This window comes from Amblyomma mixtum, chromosome 1, assembly GCF_055824585.1.
Source record: "Amblyomma mixtum isolate Tamu chromosome 1, ASM5582458v1, whole genome shotgun sequence".
Lineage (NCBI taxonomy): Eukaryota > Metazoa > Arthropoda > Arachnida > Ixodida > Ixodidae > Amblyomma > Amblyomma mixtum.
Window position 1 is genome coordinate 22,588,668 of NC_143012.1, and position 18,842 is coordinate 22,607,509.

At 47.0% G+C, this 18,842-nt stretch overlaps 1 protein-coding gene and 1 pseudogene across 1 annotated transcript; both read right to left on the bottom strand.

Moving 5' to 3' along the window:
- Nucleotides 1–575: 575 nt before the first annotated feature.
- On the bottom strand, nt 576–9,769 carry LOC149365706 (uncharacterized). Its single transcript, XM_089542599.1, has 6 exons — nt 9,591–9,769; nt 8,452–8,936; nt 6,976–7,268; nt 5,877–6,059; nt 1,779–2,585; nt 576–956 (listed from the first exon to the last, which is right to left on the bottom strand). The coding sequence occupies exons 1-6, from the start codon at nt 9,767–9,769 to the stop codon at nt 576–578; spliced, it is 2,328 nt and encodes a 775-aa protein (XP_089398725.1).
- Nucleotides 9,770–12,940: 3,171 nt separating this feature from the next.
- On the bottom strand, nt 12,941–13,050 carry LOC149365707 (U6 spliceosomal RNA; annotated as a pseudogene).
- Nucleotides 13,051–18,842: the final 5,792 nt, after the last annotated feature.

Consider the following 18,842-nt stretch of genomic DNA (forward strand, 5'->3'; position numbering starts at 1 on the left):
ACCATATGAATTCCTATCAGATATGGAAGCCGAATTAAACCAAGGAATGCAAACCCAAGGAAAGAACAAGTGTTCACGCAAGTTGCTGAACCAGCCTCGTGGAAGTTCTGAACAAAGAAAAAGAAGGTTGTGTTCAGATCTACCTTGACCCATGAAAGCTGAATGAGGCAAGCAGACATCCATACATCTAAATGCCAACATTTCAGACCTTGCTCTCAAAACTAAATGGTGCATCAGTGTTGACTCAGATAAGCTGAAGTTAGCAATGACCAGCTGCACTGGCTCAGGGGCTTTGGCTGCTGGCTTGAGTGGCTGGCAAAATACAGATACAAATAGAACCCCAGGTGGTCGAAATTTCCGGAGCCCTCCACTACGGCGTCTCTCATAGCCTTAGTCGCTTTGGGACGTTAAACCCCCAGAAACCAAACAAACAGACAGAAGCAAAATAGAAAAAACGCCTATGTGCGGTGCGATGTCAGAGAACAGTAAAGAACCCCAGTTGCTCCACATTAATCCGGAGGTTTCCTCTATGGCGTCCCTTATTGCCTATGTGCACAAGAGCACCCTTTTGTACTTCAGTGCCCAGCCCCATGAGATTTTGCATGAGGAACCGCATTTTTCACACTCTGATGGAAGCTGTGAAGGCGTTTTGTTTTCTTGTTGCCAGCCGTTTTCAAAGGCCGACCGGCATGTACTCTGGCTGCGCCTCGTGTGACACCTGGACGACGCCTTGCTATCCCAGTTGGTTGCACCTTGATGGTGCGGCCGCGCCTCAGTGAACTTGCTTTTGCTGCAGTAGAAGCAAGATGCATTGCCACTACCTGAGGCTCTGTGCGCGCTCTCTTCAAGAGTGCCAGGTCTCTTTGGAGCAGGGTTAGGTAAAATGGATTGTCTGCGGCCAAATTATGTTGCCGCCACAGCTCCTCTGTGATTTCCTTCAGTACCTCAGCGGCATCCTGTGAAAAAAACAAAAATAGCTCAGAAATTTGTAAAGTGAGGCACTAAAGTACAAACTGTAATAACTTTTGCATTGTACCTCTAGCATCCCACTCACTTTTCTGTTCTTTTTGTCCTTTCATCTTACTGTTTATAGCTACTCCTGGTTATTACGGCCATGTGTTTAGGTTATTTCAATATGGGACTCCAATTTACGAAGCAAATTGCACTGTGGAAGTTCGCAAGGGGCCAACACGATGGATTGTGGAAGAGTAGAACATCAGTGTACTGCATCAAGTGAAAGCGTGGAAAGGTTATACTTGCAATGAACCTGCATCCTCATATGCTTGGCACTACGAATGATTTTTATGTCACGAAAGTTATGTTACATACATTAAGTACATAAATGTTTAATGTTAGAGATACAGAGAAGTAAACTATTTATCGGTCATTTTTGCAAATAGAGCTGTCTTTTCGACTCGCTGAATTGTTCAACATGCCTGCGAGGCACAGTGCCGCAAAAAACTTCCAATAAGAAGCAAGAAATGCTGAAACAGCTGTGCACTCTGGTTGCGGGGCAAGTTTCATGTTACACTTCTACTCTGTGACCAATGCTGCTGTTGAAAGCTCTGTTCATTGATGCAGTTGGTGCAGTAGCATAGTGAGAGGGTTGGGTACTGCGAGCCCAGTCACAGTTTTCAGCAGGAGAGAGAGAGAGAGAGAGGTTTTCAGCTTCTTTGAAATGAGAATCCTGCACACTGCTTTAGGGAACTGTCATGCAGCCAGACTTGAAACTGATATACTGTAATGCACAAAAATGAAAAAAGGAATGTGCCTCAGACCTCGCGGCATTGATGACTGGAACTTGGGCCTTCAACAGCAAGCTGCTCCTCAACTTCCATATTGTCTTGGGGCAGGCTTGTGGCATCTTGCTCCAAGGCCTGTGGCTGGACAAGTTCATTGCCTGGCTCGCCTGTGCTGCTCCCCGGCTGGTCCCATGCTGGTTCACGGAAGTCACGGAAAAAGGCAGGATGTTGGCACTTGTCACCCAAGGCGAGCCATGCGAGCTGGTGGCGGTCTTGAGCACCAAGTACGGGAGCATTGGGGAATCCTCCCCCATAGGTGTTGTGAACCAGTGCCTGGTGCTTGCAGAACGCCCCCTGCTGGCCAGCTCGGCAGGTGCAGGTGCCGACATCCTGCCACACTTCGTAGACTTTCCCGTCTTCCTTACAACTGGGGACTTGAAACAGATTACTGCCAAGGGTGTGGATGCTTGCGGCAGCATTTTCAGGCATCCTTTCCAGAAGCTTATCGTAGAGGAGCTTGTGGCTTGGCACACGGTTGTGAGCGTGTTTCAGCAGCCTCTTCTGCAGGTGGCCTTCCCAAATGGTTGTGATGAGGTCAACAAGGGCGACAACGTTAAATGCCTTATGCCTGCCCAGAACCACATCCTTCAGGACCCGTATCGATGCCTCAGCAAAATTATTGGTGTTGTGGCCCCTTGTAAGCATTCCGGAGCGGTACAAGAGCACCCATTCTGTCTTCCGCTCCAGGAAGCCAAGAACGCGTGTTACATAGCCCTTGTGGGATTTCCCCTCCATTTCCGCTATGGCAGCATTCAGCTCGTTGACACTTGATGCATACATAATCTGCAAAGAAGATTATAAAACACATGTTGCATGTATAGCACTACAATATTCGCCTCCTGTAAAGGCACTATTCCTGCATAAAAATTTATATTGAGCAGTCTATCTCTGTGTCATCTGCGGCTTACGTTTCTGATGTGCAAGATAACTAACATTTCTGACGCTGCTCAATATCAAGCCTCTAGATATGTAGTAATGACAATGTTCCAACAACTATCACCTTGTCCCAAATATTTCCGCAAAGTGCTGTTTCCATTTTCATTTTCTGTGTTTGTTTGCCCCCTTTTTTGCTATATGAGATGTGACGGTACTATCTGAAATTTTAATGATCGTGTGTTGCAGCTTTTACAATGTCTGAGATTGTGTGGGTGTTTTGGGTGCTTTATATCCAAAGTTCACTGTAACCGTCAAACTGCACACAACTGAGAACAGCTGGTATTTTCAATCCACATTGCACATACTTGTTGCCATTACAGCTTTTGATTCATTATCTATCTGTGGACACAAGTTCTGCCAATCAAAAGTTTGCCGCCAAAGCTTTCTTTCACCTCTCCCCTTCTTGCCACCACCACATAACAATTTTGTATTAACAATAGCCTGCGTGGCCCCATTCTAGAATGCAAATACTTTAATGCCTATGCTACTAGTAACCTTTCCTGGAAAACTCATGTTAACTACGTAAGATACATAACACCACATGTTTGCTATTGAAAACATAGTTTCTCACATCAGCGTCGCTCAAAACAAAGACAGCTATATATACTGTGTCCAACTCTGTCTATAGTGCTCTTTCTAGAAACTACCAAAGCAGATTTTTACTAACTAAAGCTAGAGTGAACACATAGAATCAATTAGTTTAATGTGTGTAATCAGTAGCATAGTAGAAGCATTACAAATATGCAACAAACTCGTACTGTGGCATGTCACTATGTGCGTTTTTCTCAGGTTTTTCTTAATATTGATCTTTTCCAAAGGACCTGCCACTGTATTAAAACCATCTAAGGGTACCCCTGATCGCTCATGGTACTTGCATTTATGTACATGTTCATCATCCTCACAAACTTGATGTACCTCTTCAGTTAATGACACATATACGGTTATTTCTGTCAGAGACATTCCATACTTGGAACTGCTTGCCAGGCACATTAGCCTTTATCTCCGGACACACTAGCTATCGTTCAGTTCTACATGCATTGAATTTATCTTGGCTATTGTGTTCAATGTGTTTAGTCTGATTTTATTGCTCTGGTAGTTCTGTGAGCATGTAATTATTGATTGCATTCAATTTTACTTACAACATGCCTTGTATCACACTTGGTGTTTTTGACTTGCCTCTTCACTCATCAAACCGCTATAGTGGCCCGGTGGCTTTGGCTGCCAAACCTAAGGTCGCAGGCTTGATCTTAACCGCAGTGGGTGTGTTTCAATGGAGGTGAAATACAAAAATACCCATGCGCTATATGATGTCAGTGCACATCACAGAACTCTCTGGCGGTGTGAACTAATCAAGAGCCCTCCACTGTAGCGCCCCTTGTAGCTCATGCGTCACTTCAGGACGTTCATCCCACAATTTAATTTACATTTTTCTTCTCATCTATGCGGCGCCTTCGTGACTTTTGACCAGTTTTATGCATTCTTGCCACTCCCCTCCACAATGTCTCTTGTAAGCTGTGAGGGTGAACTAAATAGGCATGCAAGCTTGTTATTTGTAGTGAATGCAGATGACCATTCCTTTATGACTATGTAACAGAACACAATGCTTGACAAGTCAACCTTGATATAGGCCAGACCTCTTAGCCCAAACTTTTGGCAGAACAATGAAAAAAAGTTGCAGAATGTTTGCTCTTGTTGCATATTTCAGTTTATGTGATACTGTGCTCAAATAATCCATTTGTTACCGCACTGCCATTGTTTACGAGCTATGCCTGTCCTGAATGTAGTGGGGATTTGATGGGTTACCTTTGTAATCTAGAAATTTAGAACTTGTTTATGCAACTATGACATGCAAGCCAGCAGATCTTCAGTGCAAACGTTTCAGTACCTGAATGTAGGATACCAATTTCCTCTATTATTAAACTGCATCAGGGCAGCTAGGTTTGTTTGTTGGTATGGTAGCTCGTGACAGTTCTAACCCTTCTCAGTGAAGTATGAACAGAGGGTGGTGGTAAGAACTGAAAATATTTTACAGTATTTTCACATCATATTAATATGTGCAAGAAGGGCACATGACTAAGGAAATGGGATTCTTGGGTACTTCCCTTTTGGTGCATGAAAAAAAAATCACAAAGCAATGTTGTAAACATTTGCAGCGTAATGTTTTCATGGCAGTCACAATTGTTCAGGTGTACATGACTGTGAAAGCACTTATTTAATTTAATGAAATAATGATTTGCCTCTAGGAGCACCAAGAAATGAGACACTGGCCCAGAGCCCTAGAAAGCCTGCTTCATGCACATGCCTTTGAACCCCATGCCAAGAAGTAATGCTATACTACTTCTGCTGTAGATCTTTCATTGATTTCTGAGGATATAGGGTACTTAATTTCTTGTTTAATATCATGAACCACAACGCCAATGCCAGAAATTTAAGAATTTGCCTTCAATGTTAGTAACCTTCAATTCTACAATACCACCATTTCTCTATGCCTTAACAAACCATTAAGTATGAACTGCTTTCTTATTTATTGTCTTTTAACTGCACTCTGTGATGGGCATCATGTTTTTATCGCTGCACAATCCACCTGCACAGACCATAGAAATTTTTATTTCTTCGGTTGTGAAAAGAAAAAACTTTTGTGAAAGAGAAAGAAAAAGTCGCCATGTGTAGTGTTCCAGAAACCTTAAAACCCTGCATTATTGCACATAAAATGTCCAACTCTTTGTTCTTATTTGAGAGGGATGATCGGCATGAAAGTGTGCTCTTTGAAGCTCCCGTGATGCAGCCATGTGTTGCTTTGATAGCACCCACAGAAGTACCTTTTTCACTGGGCCCTCTGAGCCATTCATGCATGTTCCTTTAATACTTGTCGCTGTATGTTACAAGTGTGAGCACATATTTCTAAGTGCAGATTCCTGCTAACTGCACGAGAGTCTGACATAGTTCATGTTACTTTGTTGTAAGAATTCAAACAGCTTGTCTTGTGGCATTACCAGCACTTTGCATCACTCATGCGGTGTTAAATCACTGACCGATTATGCTTTACTGTCTTGGCAGATGCAATACTATATCCGACAGTCACATTTTCCAGTTGGAATTGACAGAAGTAAAAGTAATGCATGCTTAATTTGCATTCACCTTTTGGAATGTAGTCATCAAATCTCGCTTGTCATCCCTGCTGGTGTCACGTGACGCATGTAGCCAGCGCCACTCGGCTTGAGCCACATGAAAGTGGCACAGAAGCTGCTTGCCTTCGGGCCAGGTTGATTGCAAAGCAGCTTTCTCAGCTGCCGAATTGTCAGTCATGAATGCCTGCGGTGCCTACAGAATATAAGAAGCAATATTTTGTACCTTTGTTGCTGTAAATAAAGAACCGTATTATCCATTCTAAATAGTACGGAGTCTGTACATTGCTTTTCATTTGAGGGTTTTGTGTTGCAAAGTTTGTGACAAAGGACACAGAGACTTTCTGTAACAATTGAACTCAACTGTCCAGATACCCCGTCTCATGGTTTTGTTAAACTAAATGTCTAAAATATTGCCACAGCGGTAACCTGGACACAGTAAGATTTCTTATCCATTTTTGAATGCTGAAGCTTTTGAAAAAGTTGCATGAAAATGCGGGTCTAATATTTCATTTTGCCGGCAGAAAGAGTATGAAGTTTAGCGGTCAAAGCTCATGCTTAAGACACCATTTCTTATGCCCTTGACTTGGGAGCATACAGCCATTCATCATATGTGCTACAAAAATACTGGCTGAGGTAACTGGGCTCTGAATGATGTAATGAATTGGCATTTTTCAAACTGAGCAACAACGAGAACTAAGAGACACTAGTGTTTTTATGTGCTTTTATCCTTTCCTATCAAGCCATAAATAAAGCAGGCAAATATCGCAGCAGAAATGGTAATGAATAAATATCAACATTTCTAATCTTAAACCTTCATACAGTGCTTTCTTGATATGGACATGACCTTGATGCTTTAGCTTTCGTTATGCAGTCTTCAGCAGACATTTTATGAGTTATGCACATGGCTAAATGACAGCTTTATACATGTGACCAATGGAAACAAACGCATTGCAAATGTCAATCTGCCCTTCCGTTACTAAAGATACCCCTATGTGAATACAACAGAAGGCATGAACAAAATACATGTGATGGGCCACTTTTGTTCATATCCACTGCTGTAATTACAATTTGGTGACTCTTGAATGTTTTGAGTAATATTTGTTACTTACATGAGTACCACCAAAGCAGGTTGGGTAGCTCTGCTTCAGAAGGCCAAATGCAGTTTTGTAGCTCTCACTGCTCTGAGAACTATGTAGCAGTACAGCAAGGGGCATTGCCCCAACTGCAGTTGCTGTAAGAACCACGGTGAGGCTGCTTTGTGACTCATCACATGAGGCTGTGGAGTCTATAAATATTATCTCCTTAGCAGCACTCAGTCCGTGTGTCCTCTTCATGACCTGGGTCACCACGAGGACTGCCCAGCAAGCACCATCCTCTGACCTTGTGGTTCTCACATCGGCCCCTGCAAAAGGCAATATAGGGCTCCCACTTATAGCGGCATTAAGCAGAGACGCGAAGGAAAATGAGGGGCTTGTTAAGATATATATTTGAAAGTTGCCAGCAGTACAAGTAAAATGGTAATTTAAAGAAAAAAATTTCATTTTCTTATTCATCAAATTAGGAGCAGCAGAATCATTTTTTAGATGCCAGATAATTGAACACAAGGTAGGAGTAAAGGCAGCTACGTACCACCAATGAAATCCGAATGTAAGACCACGTGTTGCACATGGTCCTCAACCAACCGAGCTATGGCAGTAATACTATCAAGTGTATCTGTGCTAGCATGCACTTGGCATGTTTAACCCCTTTATGCTGTATATGGCATCAAGAGTGCCAGACCAGAGACCTTCTTTATGGTTTTTAGCATGCAAGTGAAGGGAAATGATTGGTACAATAATATGTACATAAGAAAAAAGCAAATGATCACTGAAGCCCAAGAAAGCATGAGGGAATGTTGTTCTATTTACTCTTTTAATGCTGTTAACTGTAGTAAGAAATCAGTGACAGTGTAATTACTTTTTTGGGTGCAGGATAACTGGGTTGCAAGCGGGTTGCACTTACTCATGTCTGTAATGCTTTGCTTGGGGCTAAGGGGGCGGCAAATCTATCACTGGGCAGTATTGTTGTGATGTATGGATATTGAATCTCGACATTACAGATAATGAAAAGTAGAGCATAGTCACTGTTTGACATTGCAAGAGGTATTCATCGTGGATGTGATTTTTGTTGTAAAGCACACAGCTTTAGTAATGCAGGCCAGAGAAGGTTGCTATAAGCTGATTTAGACATGCGTGTGACTTCTCATCATGCTCTATTTTCACCGAAAAGATGTCCACTGTGGCTTGAACGACTATACTCTAAAGCCACAGGTGGTCCCTCTAAGGGAAAAGAAAACTGCTAGCCAAGAGATTGTCCCTGCTGATAGCATGACGTGCTAAAACATTTGGTGATAATTTTTGTGAAGCAAAAGGTAAATATTTATGAAGTACCTAGACCACAGAAATAAAAGTAATTGCACACACAAATGTGTGAGAATGTGAATAGTGAAACACCTAAAAAACCTTTGCAGTTCAGTACTTTCAAAAAGTGACAAGAATTTCAAAGAAACAAAAGAAACTACACTGCTCAGACATATTACAACTTACCTTTGTCAAGATAACATGATGCTTTCTCTGAAAGCTTGCTGACAGGGTCCACTGCACTGCCGTAATGCTGATCCCGCCACATCCTGAACCAATAGTACACGGTGCCAGGACTTGGGTTTACGGCACCACTGGCAAGCTTCTCGGCTGCATCGTTTTCAGTTTCCAGCTTCTGCTGATGTATCGTTATGGCCTGTGCTGGTGTGAGGCCATCGTGAAAGTAGCTGTGGAACACAGCTCGAGTGTCAGGTGTGGTGCGCAGAAGGCGTAGTGCATCAGCACAGTCAAGTGCATGGTTATGGTCATCCCTGACCTTCACGATGGCACGCAACGGCGTAGTCCTCTTCAGGAATGGGTCCCGCTTCTTTGTGTCCCTAGTGACATTCTTGATTTTAATGTCCACAAAGGCTGGGCAGTTCGTGGCTGTTTGGCCAGTAACCTTGTTACGGTTTGAGTGCTGGCATTTCCACTTCTTGTGGAATGCGATCCTAGTAAAAAACAAAAGCCAATGATTTTACTTCTCACAGTAACACTCATCTTTTTGCTTAAGTCTCTTTTATATTAGAAAGACACTAGTAACAATGATAGAATTATTGCGTAATTCTCTGCACGACATTGCTGCCATGCGGTGAAGCCAGCGTAACAAAGAGCTGAAAATTGGAATCTATCACAGTCCACAACAACGTAACTAAAACAAATGCAACTGATTTTCGTTCTCACAGTAACACTCATCTTTTTGCTTTAGTCTTTCATATTAGAGAGAGACTGTCACCAATAATGTAATTACTGCGTAATTTTCTGCATGACACTACTGCCATGCGGTGAAGCCAGCCTAGCAAAAAGCAGAAAATTGGAACCTTTCACAGTCCACAGTTACGTAATTATTCCATGACAGGCCTCAGAAATTGCACAGAGCACCCTGATGCGCACGAATAACTCGGCTACGTCAAGCAAGATATGACGGCTCCAGCGCAGAGTGCGCTAAAAATTACAAAGTGGCATGTTTATCTCCTCATTTACGTGCTTCCACAGGTGGCCTCGACCCGCACGGGGGACAGAAGTATATCAGGCAATGTCGACAGCTCAGTTCTTGAAATAATAAATCAAGTGCACTGGTTAATAAAATTCAAAATTTTCCATACCTTTTAGGCTTTGCGACTTCCCAGTCAACGATCCACGTTGTTCTTGTCGCAACACCGTAGCTGGTGAGCCACTCGTACGCGTCTCCGTCGGTGTTCAGAGCCACTCGAAAACAACGCACGTTCTCGACGCAATTCTCACTGTCCAACTCGCATTCGAACGGCAGCGATGATGCCGCCATGATTCTCGGGTGGAACAACAAGTTACTCGCATAAAAAGTCCAAAAGCACCTCGTGGCGTACCCTATGCGGGAATGGAAAAACGGGGAAAAGGGGGAGGCGTGAGTGGGAAAGGGGAGCTCCCGCGGCGAGCGAGGAGCAGCAGCACGGGGGGTGCTGGCCGCTGCTGGTAACAGCCGGCCGGCAGCAACCAAACAGGTCCTTTCCTCCTCGTTTTCAGGCGTTTCTCTCTCGCGGCGCATTCGTGTCCAGGCGCGCAAAATACGCGACCCGGCCGTGCAGACCATCGCCACCGACCGGGCGCCGCCAGTGTTATGAACCTTAGGAACATAAAGACGAGGGCAGAGGGGTCGTGCGGGGACCCAGTGGCGTGCCCCGAATTTCTTCGTAATAGTTTTTCTTTTTTTGAGCGAAAGCTCTACTTCTCGCGTACAAACTTTGAAGGTCATGTTACGGCACAGATAGGACCTTCAAGCGGCCTCAGATAATAAAAAACATTTGGATTGGACAACTTTTATTATCAGCTTCACTAAGTCGTGACAAGAGGACAAGAGGTCGCCACCAGTCTCTGCTGACGGCCATTTATCAAAATCAACTAATCTAGAAGTAAATAAGTTGATTTTGCTAAATGGCCGTCAGCGGAGATTGGCGTTTAACTCTTGTCCTCTTGTCACGACTTCGCGTTTCCAGGTCGGAGCTGAGCAGCAAGGCCTCCCACGGCCCGGATGCGCGAGCCTCTGAAACGATACTCGTGGGGGGATCTGTCGGACAGTCCCAGAAGATGCGGTCTACGGTGGCTTTGACGCCTCATTTGCAGCACTCAGGTTTAAATCTAACCGGGTACACATATGGCTTAGGGCAGCGGAGTTAAGGAGAGTTTTAGATTGTACTTGACTCCCCAGCACCTCCTATTCTTTGCTTAGTTATTTAAGCGGAGGTGGGAAGATAAGCTTTTGTAGCCCGTAATCCTGAGTGATCTCGCGATAATCATTAAGGCATTCCGAGTGGACGTAAATCCAGCCCCCCTCCGCCCCCCCCCACTCCCCCCCCCCCCCCCGGAAGCCAACATAAACGTACAAGCGCAAGGCAAAATCATTAGAGAAGTCAATTCCATTCGGATCCTTGGTCCAAGAGAACCGCAAAAACACCGAAACCATCAAAAAGCTAAACGTCTCGGTAGACGATACGATTAAACTGATTCAACGCATAGCAAACAGGAGATGTCACGGAAAATTGTCTATGCAGATTGGTGCAAGCCTGTGTCATAAGTAGGACTACCTACGCTCTCCCCTACCTCCAATTATAAAACGCCGAGAAACTAAATATTGAAGTACTCGCCAGGCAGGCCTACAAGGCAGCCACAGGTCTACGCATCAACACTGTGTGTGTGTGTGTGTGTGTGTGTGTGTGTGTGTGTGTGTGTGTGTGTGTGTGTGTGTGTGTGTGTGTGTGTGTGTGTGTGTGTGTGTGTGCGTGTGCGTGTGCGTGTGCGTGTGCGTGTGTGTGTGTGTTGCACTTTCAGCCCGTCGCGTAGCGAGGCCGGTAGCTACCAATGACCTTTAGTATGACCCCCTGCTGTGACGTCATGCCATCTGCCGCAAAAACCAGGGGCCCAACTCGCGCCGTCGCGTAGCGAGGCCGCAGCTACCAAGCGCGGCCTAACTCCCGCTCCTGCCGCGCGCGGCGCGCTTAGCGGTTGGTTCGGGTGTCCACCGAGATGATAGAGAATTACTGCGCCATTTTCTTTCCTCAATAAGCGGTGCGTTCAAAGGGCAAAGAATGGCGCAGTAATTCTCTGTCATCTGGGTGGACACTCGAACCACAGGAAGGGAGGAATGCCACCACCCGTTCGGCGCGATGCCTTGCCCTTTGAGATGCCTTGCCCTTTCAACGCAACGCTTTTTGAGGAAAGGAAATTCTCTGTCATCTCGGTGGACCCCCGAACCGCACCGTACAGGAAGGGAGGAAGTGGGAGTGAAAGAAGAGGGAAGCTTCTAGACAATCCTCCGTTAGCGTCAGCCGCTCGTTTTGGCGACCGAGGCACGCATAAATCTCCCAGCACGTGGTGAGTACAATGCCATGTAAAACAAATGCGCAAAACTTTCATAAACATAACCTTTATTAAGAGCACTACCAAGACACACCACCAGCCAAACCAGGTGAAGCCAGGGCTATTGCTTTCGCAACTTACCGGGCTTAACCAAGCTAAGCTTCTGCAAATTTTTTTTTGGTCCGCCACGAAAGTTTTTTTTTTAGAGCGCATCTCTTTGCCGCCCATTTCTGCATGCGTTTCACGGCGTCGTCGTCGTCCGTCGTCCATCGTCCTTGTTCGTTGTCCGTTGCTCGTTGTTCGTTGTAACCAGCGGTGGACGCCTTATTCGCGCTTTAAGCCGCGAAACCAATGGAGCGGGAGCTTGGAAAGAAAAGGAAAGGCGCATAACTGCCTTCTTAGAAGTGGACACCCTTTAAGCTACGTGGCGGTACTGACTGTGCTGCACGATTTGGCATTGACAACGTTGCGCCATTTTCAGGAAAGTGAGCATAACTGGCTCCCTGGGTCAGTGGACGCCTGAAGCGCGCTAATAGGTGCGTGGGGTGATGAGAGAGAGAGATAAAGATGTGAGCTGCAGGCATTAACAACGTTGTGAGAGAAACGCGCCGAAGAAGGCACAGGCCGTCGGCGTTCATTGTGTTCATTGGCGTTGGCGTTGACAACGTTTTACGCTCCGACGATTTTAAGAAAAGGAAGTGCGCATAACTGGCTCCCTGGGTTAGTGGACGCCTGAATCGCTTTTACGGGTATGTGGGTTGATGAGAGAGAGAGAGAGATGTGGGCTGCATGCGTCAGCGCTGGTAAGCGAACTCTCGCGATCAACCATTAACCGCCATCAGCCAGGGTGGCAGGGTTGGCGGGGACTTTAATGTAAATATAAAGACAAACAGGCCGCCGCATCTAGTGGTTCAGTGGTTAAGGAGCTCGTCTACCGAGCCGGAGTACTCCGGTTCGAATCCGACCCCGGCGACCGCGTTTCGATGGGCGCGATACGAAGAAGGCGACCGTGTGCTGTGCGATGTCAGAGCACGTTAAAGATCCTCAGGTGGTCGAAATTACTCCGGAGACCTCGCCTACGGCACCTCTTTCTCTCTTTCTTCTTTCAATCCCACCTTCCTCCATACTCTTAGGACGCGTGTCATCCTTGCGTGTCATCTTTGCGCAGGGGCCATGCTAATCTTCTCTGTATCGTTCCAATTTTAGTATATGTACTTTGGAACGTTAAAGAACCCCAGGTGGTCGAAATTTCCGGAGCCCTCCACTACGGCGTCTCTCATAGCCTTAGTCGCTTTGGGACGTTAAACCCCATAAACCAACCAAACCAACCATCTTAGGACGCGGTTCAGGTGTCCACCGAGGTATGTGACATATGCTGCGCCGTTTCCTTTCCTCAAAAACTAATTTAATCTTATGTGAGCGAACATCCCGTTCCTCTCGTTCGCAACACCACCCACGGCTGCGTCGCGAAACATTTGCATAGACCTCGTCTTTGAGAACCAGGCATTGGTGCAGAAAGTCTAGCATGTATCCATTTCTCCAACCCCAAATCTTCCTTCATGACAATCATTAACTGTTAGTGGAGTGTTTCTTGAAGAAGGAATTGTAAAAAATGACAAGTTTTCTGTAATTGTATATACATGTCTTGCTCGAATTCTTTGCCTCAATCTATCGAAAAGCTGAAACAGCTGACGAGCTGCGCTCAAATTTCGCATTAGGAAGTAACGTAATCGTCGGCAATTTTTGTTTCTTTTCAACGTCGCATTTATTACAATGATTAAATGTTTTATGTACATGAGCTATCTATAAACATTGTGAGCGGCACATCAGCATACACATAAGCAATGAAACACGAGAAAAGACGCAATGCGGAGTACATAGCTAATACATCATAGCACGACACAAATAACCAAGAAAGAACTAGGGGGGAAAAAAAATAGACAACGAAACATCACAGTACACCGTGAGCCCCACTTCATACTCGGTCCGGGAATCAAATTCTTTTAGGTGTACAATCTTTCATTTTTCTTTCCAAAATGTGCACAAAGGGGATATATATAGAGATTATTTACAAAGTTTTCAGCTACTGACCCTCTCGTTAAAGCCAAAAGCCATTTAAGTCGAATGATGTTTTAACTCAGGTACATTTATGATGAAAAGGACTTTCTCCCGGTTTGGTCTCCGCTCTTGATGCGCTGTCTATAATTGCCGCCCTTTTAGCTACCTTTTATGTTTAGATAGCGCAGTGTCGCCCCTCCGCCACGACTACTCGAATGTTGGAAGTGAATGAAGGTGCGTCTTGTGAATGAACAGATGTCTAAGAAACGTATCTTCGATATATTGAAACGTCGCAGGCGCTTAACAAAGGCCGAAGGGCAACACCTTAAATTCATATAGGACGTCGGGTGTGATGAAGGCAGTTTTTTCGCGGTCACGTTCATCAACCTCAATCTGCCAATATCCGCTCTTTAGGTCGATCGATGAAAAATACTTGGCGCGGCGAAGTCTGTCGAGTGAGTCGTCGATGCGAGGCAGCGGGTAGACGTCCTTTTTCGTTATGGCGTTCAGCTTACGGTAATCAACGCAAAAGCGCAAAGTCCCATCCTTCTTCTTTACCAGAACAACAGGCGACGACCACGGGCTCTTAGAAGGCTGAATTATGCCGTCTGTAAGCATCTCCTTCACCTGCGTTTGGATTGCGTCGCGTTCCTTCGGGGAAATGCGGTACGGCTGCTGTCGTATGGGGCGAGCATCATCGGAAGTGATGATTCGATGCTTTGTGACCGCCGTTTGCCACACTTTGGAGGAGGATGCGAAGCAGGTTTGGTATTGAAGCAGTAGGGCGCGTAGGTCGCGCTGTTGAGTCGCTGATAGCCCGGAGCTAATATCGATGCGATCCAGAGACGTGTCCGGTTGTACCATGCCCTCGGACGCAAAACACTCAGTAACATCTGCCAATTGGTCGGCCCACGCGATGGCAGTAGCTCGGAAAAGGCGACGAGGTTCGTTGGTAAAATTAGTAATCAGGAGCTCCGACCGACCGTTATGGAGGTGGACAAGGCTTCGGGCCGAGCAAATGCCGTGTGTCAGTAGCAAGGAAAGGTTGCCCTCGGCGACTGCAGGTCCATCACGTAGCCTATCATCGCATTCAACTCTTGCAAAAACACTGGCGCGCGGTGGGATCAAAACACTCTCAATGGAAATACGAAGGGCGGAGCTGCGTTGACGAACATCGGAGGTGTCGTCGGCTTTCGCTCTAGAAAACGTAACGGTTCTGTTCCGCAGGTCGATAACGGCACCATTCTCACGGAGAAAATCTACGCCCAAAATCAGGTCACGAGAACAGTCGCGGAGCACCAGGCAGCTCCCTACGAACGTCGAATCGATGATCTGGACCCTAGCCGTGCACTGTCCAAGCGGAGTAATGATATGGCCCCCCGCCGTCCGGATCTGCATGCCAGAGCAGGGAGTCGTGACTTTCTTCAGAAGCGCTGCCAATTTGCCACTAATAATTGAAAACTCTGCTCCTGTGTCCACCAACGCGCTAATGCTGTGACCGTCGAGAAGCACGGGTATGTCGCGTGAGAATCGCTCCTTTAGATTACCTGCTGTCGTCGACGTCGACAAAGCTCTATCATCGGATGTCGGCGTCGTCAGGGGGTCCTTACAGCATCGATATCCAGCGACCACGCCCCCGGAGGTCGCTGTCTTCAGTTTTCCCGGCGAGGACTGGGCGAGCGGTCCGCTGTCGCTCGCGAAAAGTTCTGCGGATTCGGTGAAAATGATGACCGGCGAGGGGACGGTGATCGGGACTGACGGCGCGCCATGGACCACATAGGTTGCTGCGTCACGTACTCTTCAATCGCAGGGGGCCGTTGACCAAATCGGGGTCTTGGCGCATCGGGGGAAAAACCCTGCAGGCCAAGTTCACGATATGGGCACCGCCGGAACAGGTGACCGGGCTCCCCACAATGGAAACACAAACGTCGTCGGTCTGGGCCACGCCAGACGTCCGCTCTGCGCAGGGATCGTCGGTCACTCTGCATGTGCTGCACTGGCTGCACGGAGGGTAGCGGGACGTCGTGATGGGCTTGAACAAACGCCGTTTCATTTGGGGCAGGGCGTCGTAAAGCGTCAGCATACGTCGGGCGGCAGTAGTCCGTCTGGATAGTCTGTGTAAATGCCGCTGGATTCGGGGCAGGGCGTCGCAGAGCTTCAGCGTACGTCGGGCGGTAGTAATCTGGCTGTACTGGCTGTGGTTCGCCGCGTAGTAACTGTGGCCTGACAGCCTGCTGCGCCTCGTCGCGGATAACGCCCATAAATGAGCTGGCCGTGGTCTGCGACGTACCACAGATCTTCTGCAGCTCCTCACGGACGACAGTGCGGATCATGTCACGGAGGAAGTCGGTATTGGTGTTGAACGCCGGGAGAGGCTCCGTAACAGATGCAGCAAGGACTGGCCGGTCGTACGCGGTGGAACGCTGCCGGAGAACCTGCTCCATCGTGACAGCCTCTGCTATAAACTCGGCAACAGTGCTTGGGGGCTGCGCACGAGGCCGGCGAAAAGCTGTTCTTTCACACCACGCATTAGGTGGCGCAGCTTTTTGGCTTCCGACATGGCTGGGTCAGCCCGCCGGAAGAGACGCGTCATGTCTTCGACGTACATGGTAACTGTTTCATTGGGCATCTGCATGCGGGACTGCAGGGCGCGTTCAGCTCGCTCCCGACGATCAGCGCTGACATACGCGGCGAGCAATTGACGTCGGAACTCATGCCATGACAAAAGAGCGTCCTCACGGTTTTCGTACCACGTCCGAGCACCGTCCTCCAAGCTGAAGAAAACGTTCCTCAGTTTGGCGGCGTCATCCCACTGGTTAAATGCGGCGACACGTTCAAACTGGAGGAGCCAATCTTCCACGTCCTCCAGCTGAGTCCCGTGAAAGGATTTTGGTAGCCGTGGGTTTTGGAGGGTGTAGTACGCGGCGCCTTGCATGAGTGGTTGAGGGGCAGGCGCCGAGGTAGTGTCAAATGACCTGAGCTCAGGAGGCAGCCGGCCAGGTGCCGAGGTAGTCTCCAACAGCCCATGCTCAGGGGACAGTCCTAGATTGCCGCGACTGACCCGATGCACTGGCGTGTCGATAGGGAGAGGTCTGGGGTCCTCGGTGTTAGGAGGGGTGTGCGACATATTCCAGGGCGATGTACCCAGTGCACTCCACCACAAATGTCACAGATGGGTCCTTAATCACACAGGCTAGGCACAGGCCGCAAACAGAGAAACGGAGTTGTTGTTGTTGTTGTTGTTGTTGTCCTCTAGAAAATGGCGCATACCCACTGCGGGGGATTGGCCAAGACACAGGCGGCAACTGATAGGTGTACAAAATGTTAAACAAGAAAATAATGGTGGGGAAAAATAAAATAATCATGTCCCAGCTCCGAGAGCACGCGAGTTCCTCACTTCTTCGTCCTTTCGGCGCCGCACGGGGACACCTGGCGGCAATATGTACTGAGGCATGTCTGAATAAACTAATTATGAGCATGAAAATTACAGATATCCCAATAGGTGGTGTCCAATCTGAACGAGCCGCAAGGCATGCTGGGTACTCCGACTTCCGGGTCTTTCGGCGAGATGCGCGTGTATGGCGCTCTGCTTGAAATGCAGATTTGCCAAGCTTAAATTCGCTCCTAATAAGTTAATACGCGCGAATGAAGTCGTAAAAAAAGTCAGCATGCTCTACGTGCATTATTATGCCCACGCTCGACGTTCCGTATTGGAATTAAGGGCGGAAAAGCGTTGTAAGTGCGAACGTTTCGGCATGCGTCGTCTGTAAGCGCTGAAGTTTAGACGCTTCATTCACTCGCTGAAAAGTCCGCTTCTTGATACGGTTATCATATGGCTGCTACATAGTTCTCTAATATTACATATTAATATTACATATTACAATAATAGTACATATTTCCTAGAGGTTTCATGCTTCCAGGCGCTGAATATATGGACTACCAGCAACCGCAGCCTAGCATTACGTACGAGCGCACATTGTAGTAGGGTGGCTACGACGGCAAGGAGCTTGAACCGTGGAAATCGGCGGAGGACTTTCGGTACTTTTTCTATACACGCCGCGGTGGCCTAGCGGTTAGGGCGCTCGGCTACTAAGTCGGAGGACCCGATCCGGGACTCGGCGGCCGCGTTTCCGATGGAGGCGACGCGCGAAAGGCGCCCGTGCGCTGCGCGATGTCAGCGCACGTTAAAGAACTCCCGGTGGTTCCAATTAATATGGAGGCCTCTACTACGGCGTCCCTGATTGCCCACGTGTCGCTCCTCCTCTCGAAAGTCTGTGAACTTATCAATGTTTTACAACCTTAGCAAGGGGCACAATCTGTTTTATTGTCGGTTTCTGTACTTGTCAGCTTAATTGCTTTCGTTGCATATTTGCTATGCTTTATGGAATAATTACTGCAGAAGCTGGCATTCTTAACAACTCTGTCATGTGATTTAATTTTAGTTGAGCTGTAATGCAAAAATGGAACTGCATTACAAATGTGTTGAATTTTCAGCACTATTCTGCCTCTACGAATTATGCCCCGACCGCATGCACCGAGACTTTGTGGCTGAAAACCTCCACTTATGTGCGCCAAGAGCCCAGATGGGAAGTTACACGGCAGCTATTCCAGCAGTGAGAGGCGTCCACTTACTGCAGCTTAGGTGGATGCACAAGAACTTTTCTCACAAACAAAATTGACTATGCATAGTTATGCACTGCAACTGCACTGCAATGCATTTCACACGCTGCATGGTGGTGTGGGACATTACAAGCCATTTACATTTAACTTGCACCTCTGAATGTTAAGAATTTCTGTACTCGATTTCCCGATGCTGGTTGCTGCATTAGGTAGATGAAAAAAATGTACAAAAATAAATGCTTTGTTTTGTGTCATCTCTTGAATATTCACTAGCTTCAAGGACGTATAATCAATGTTGCTCCCGAAGAAAGCAGAGGAGAGCCTGTAGCCATTTTGCTGTCGTGTAC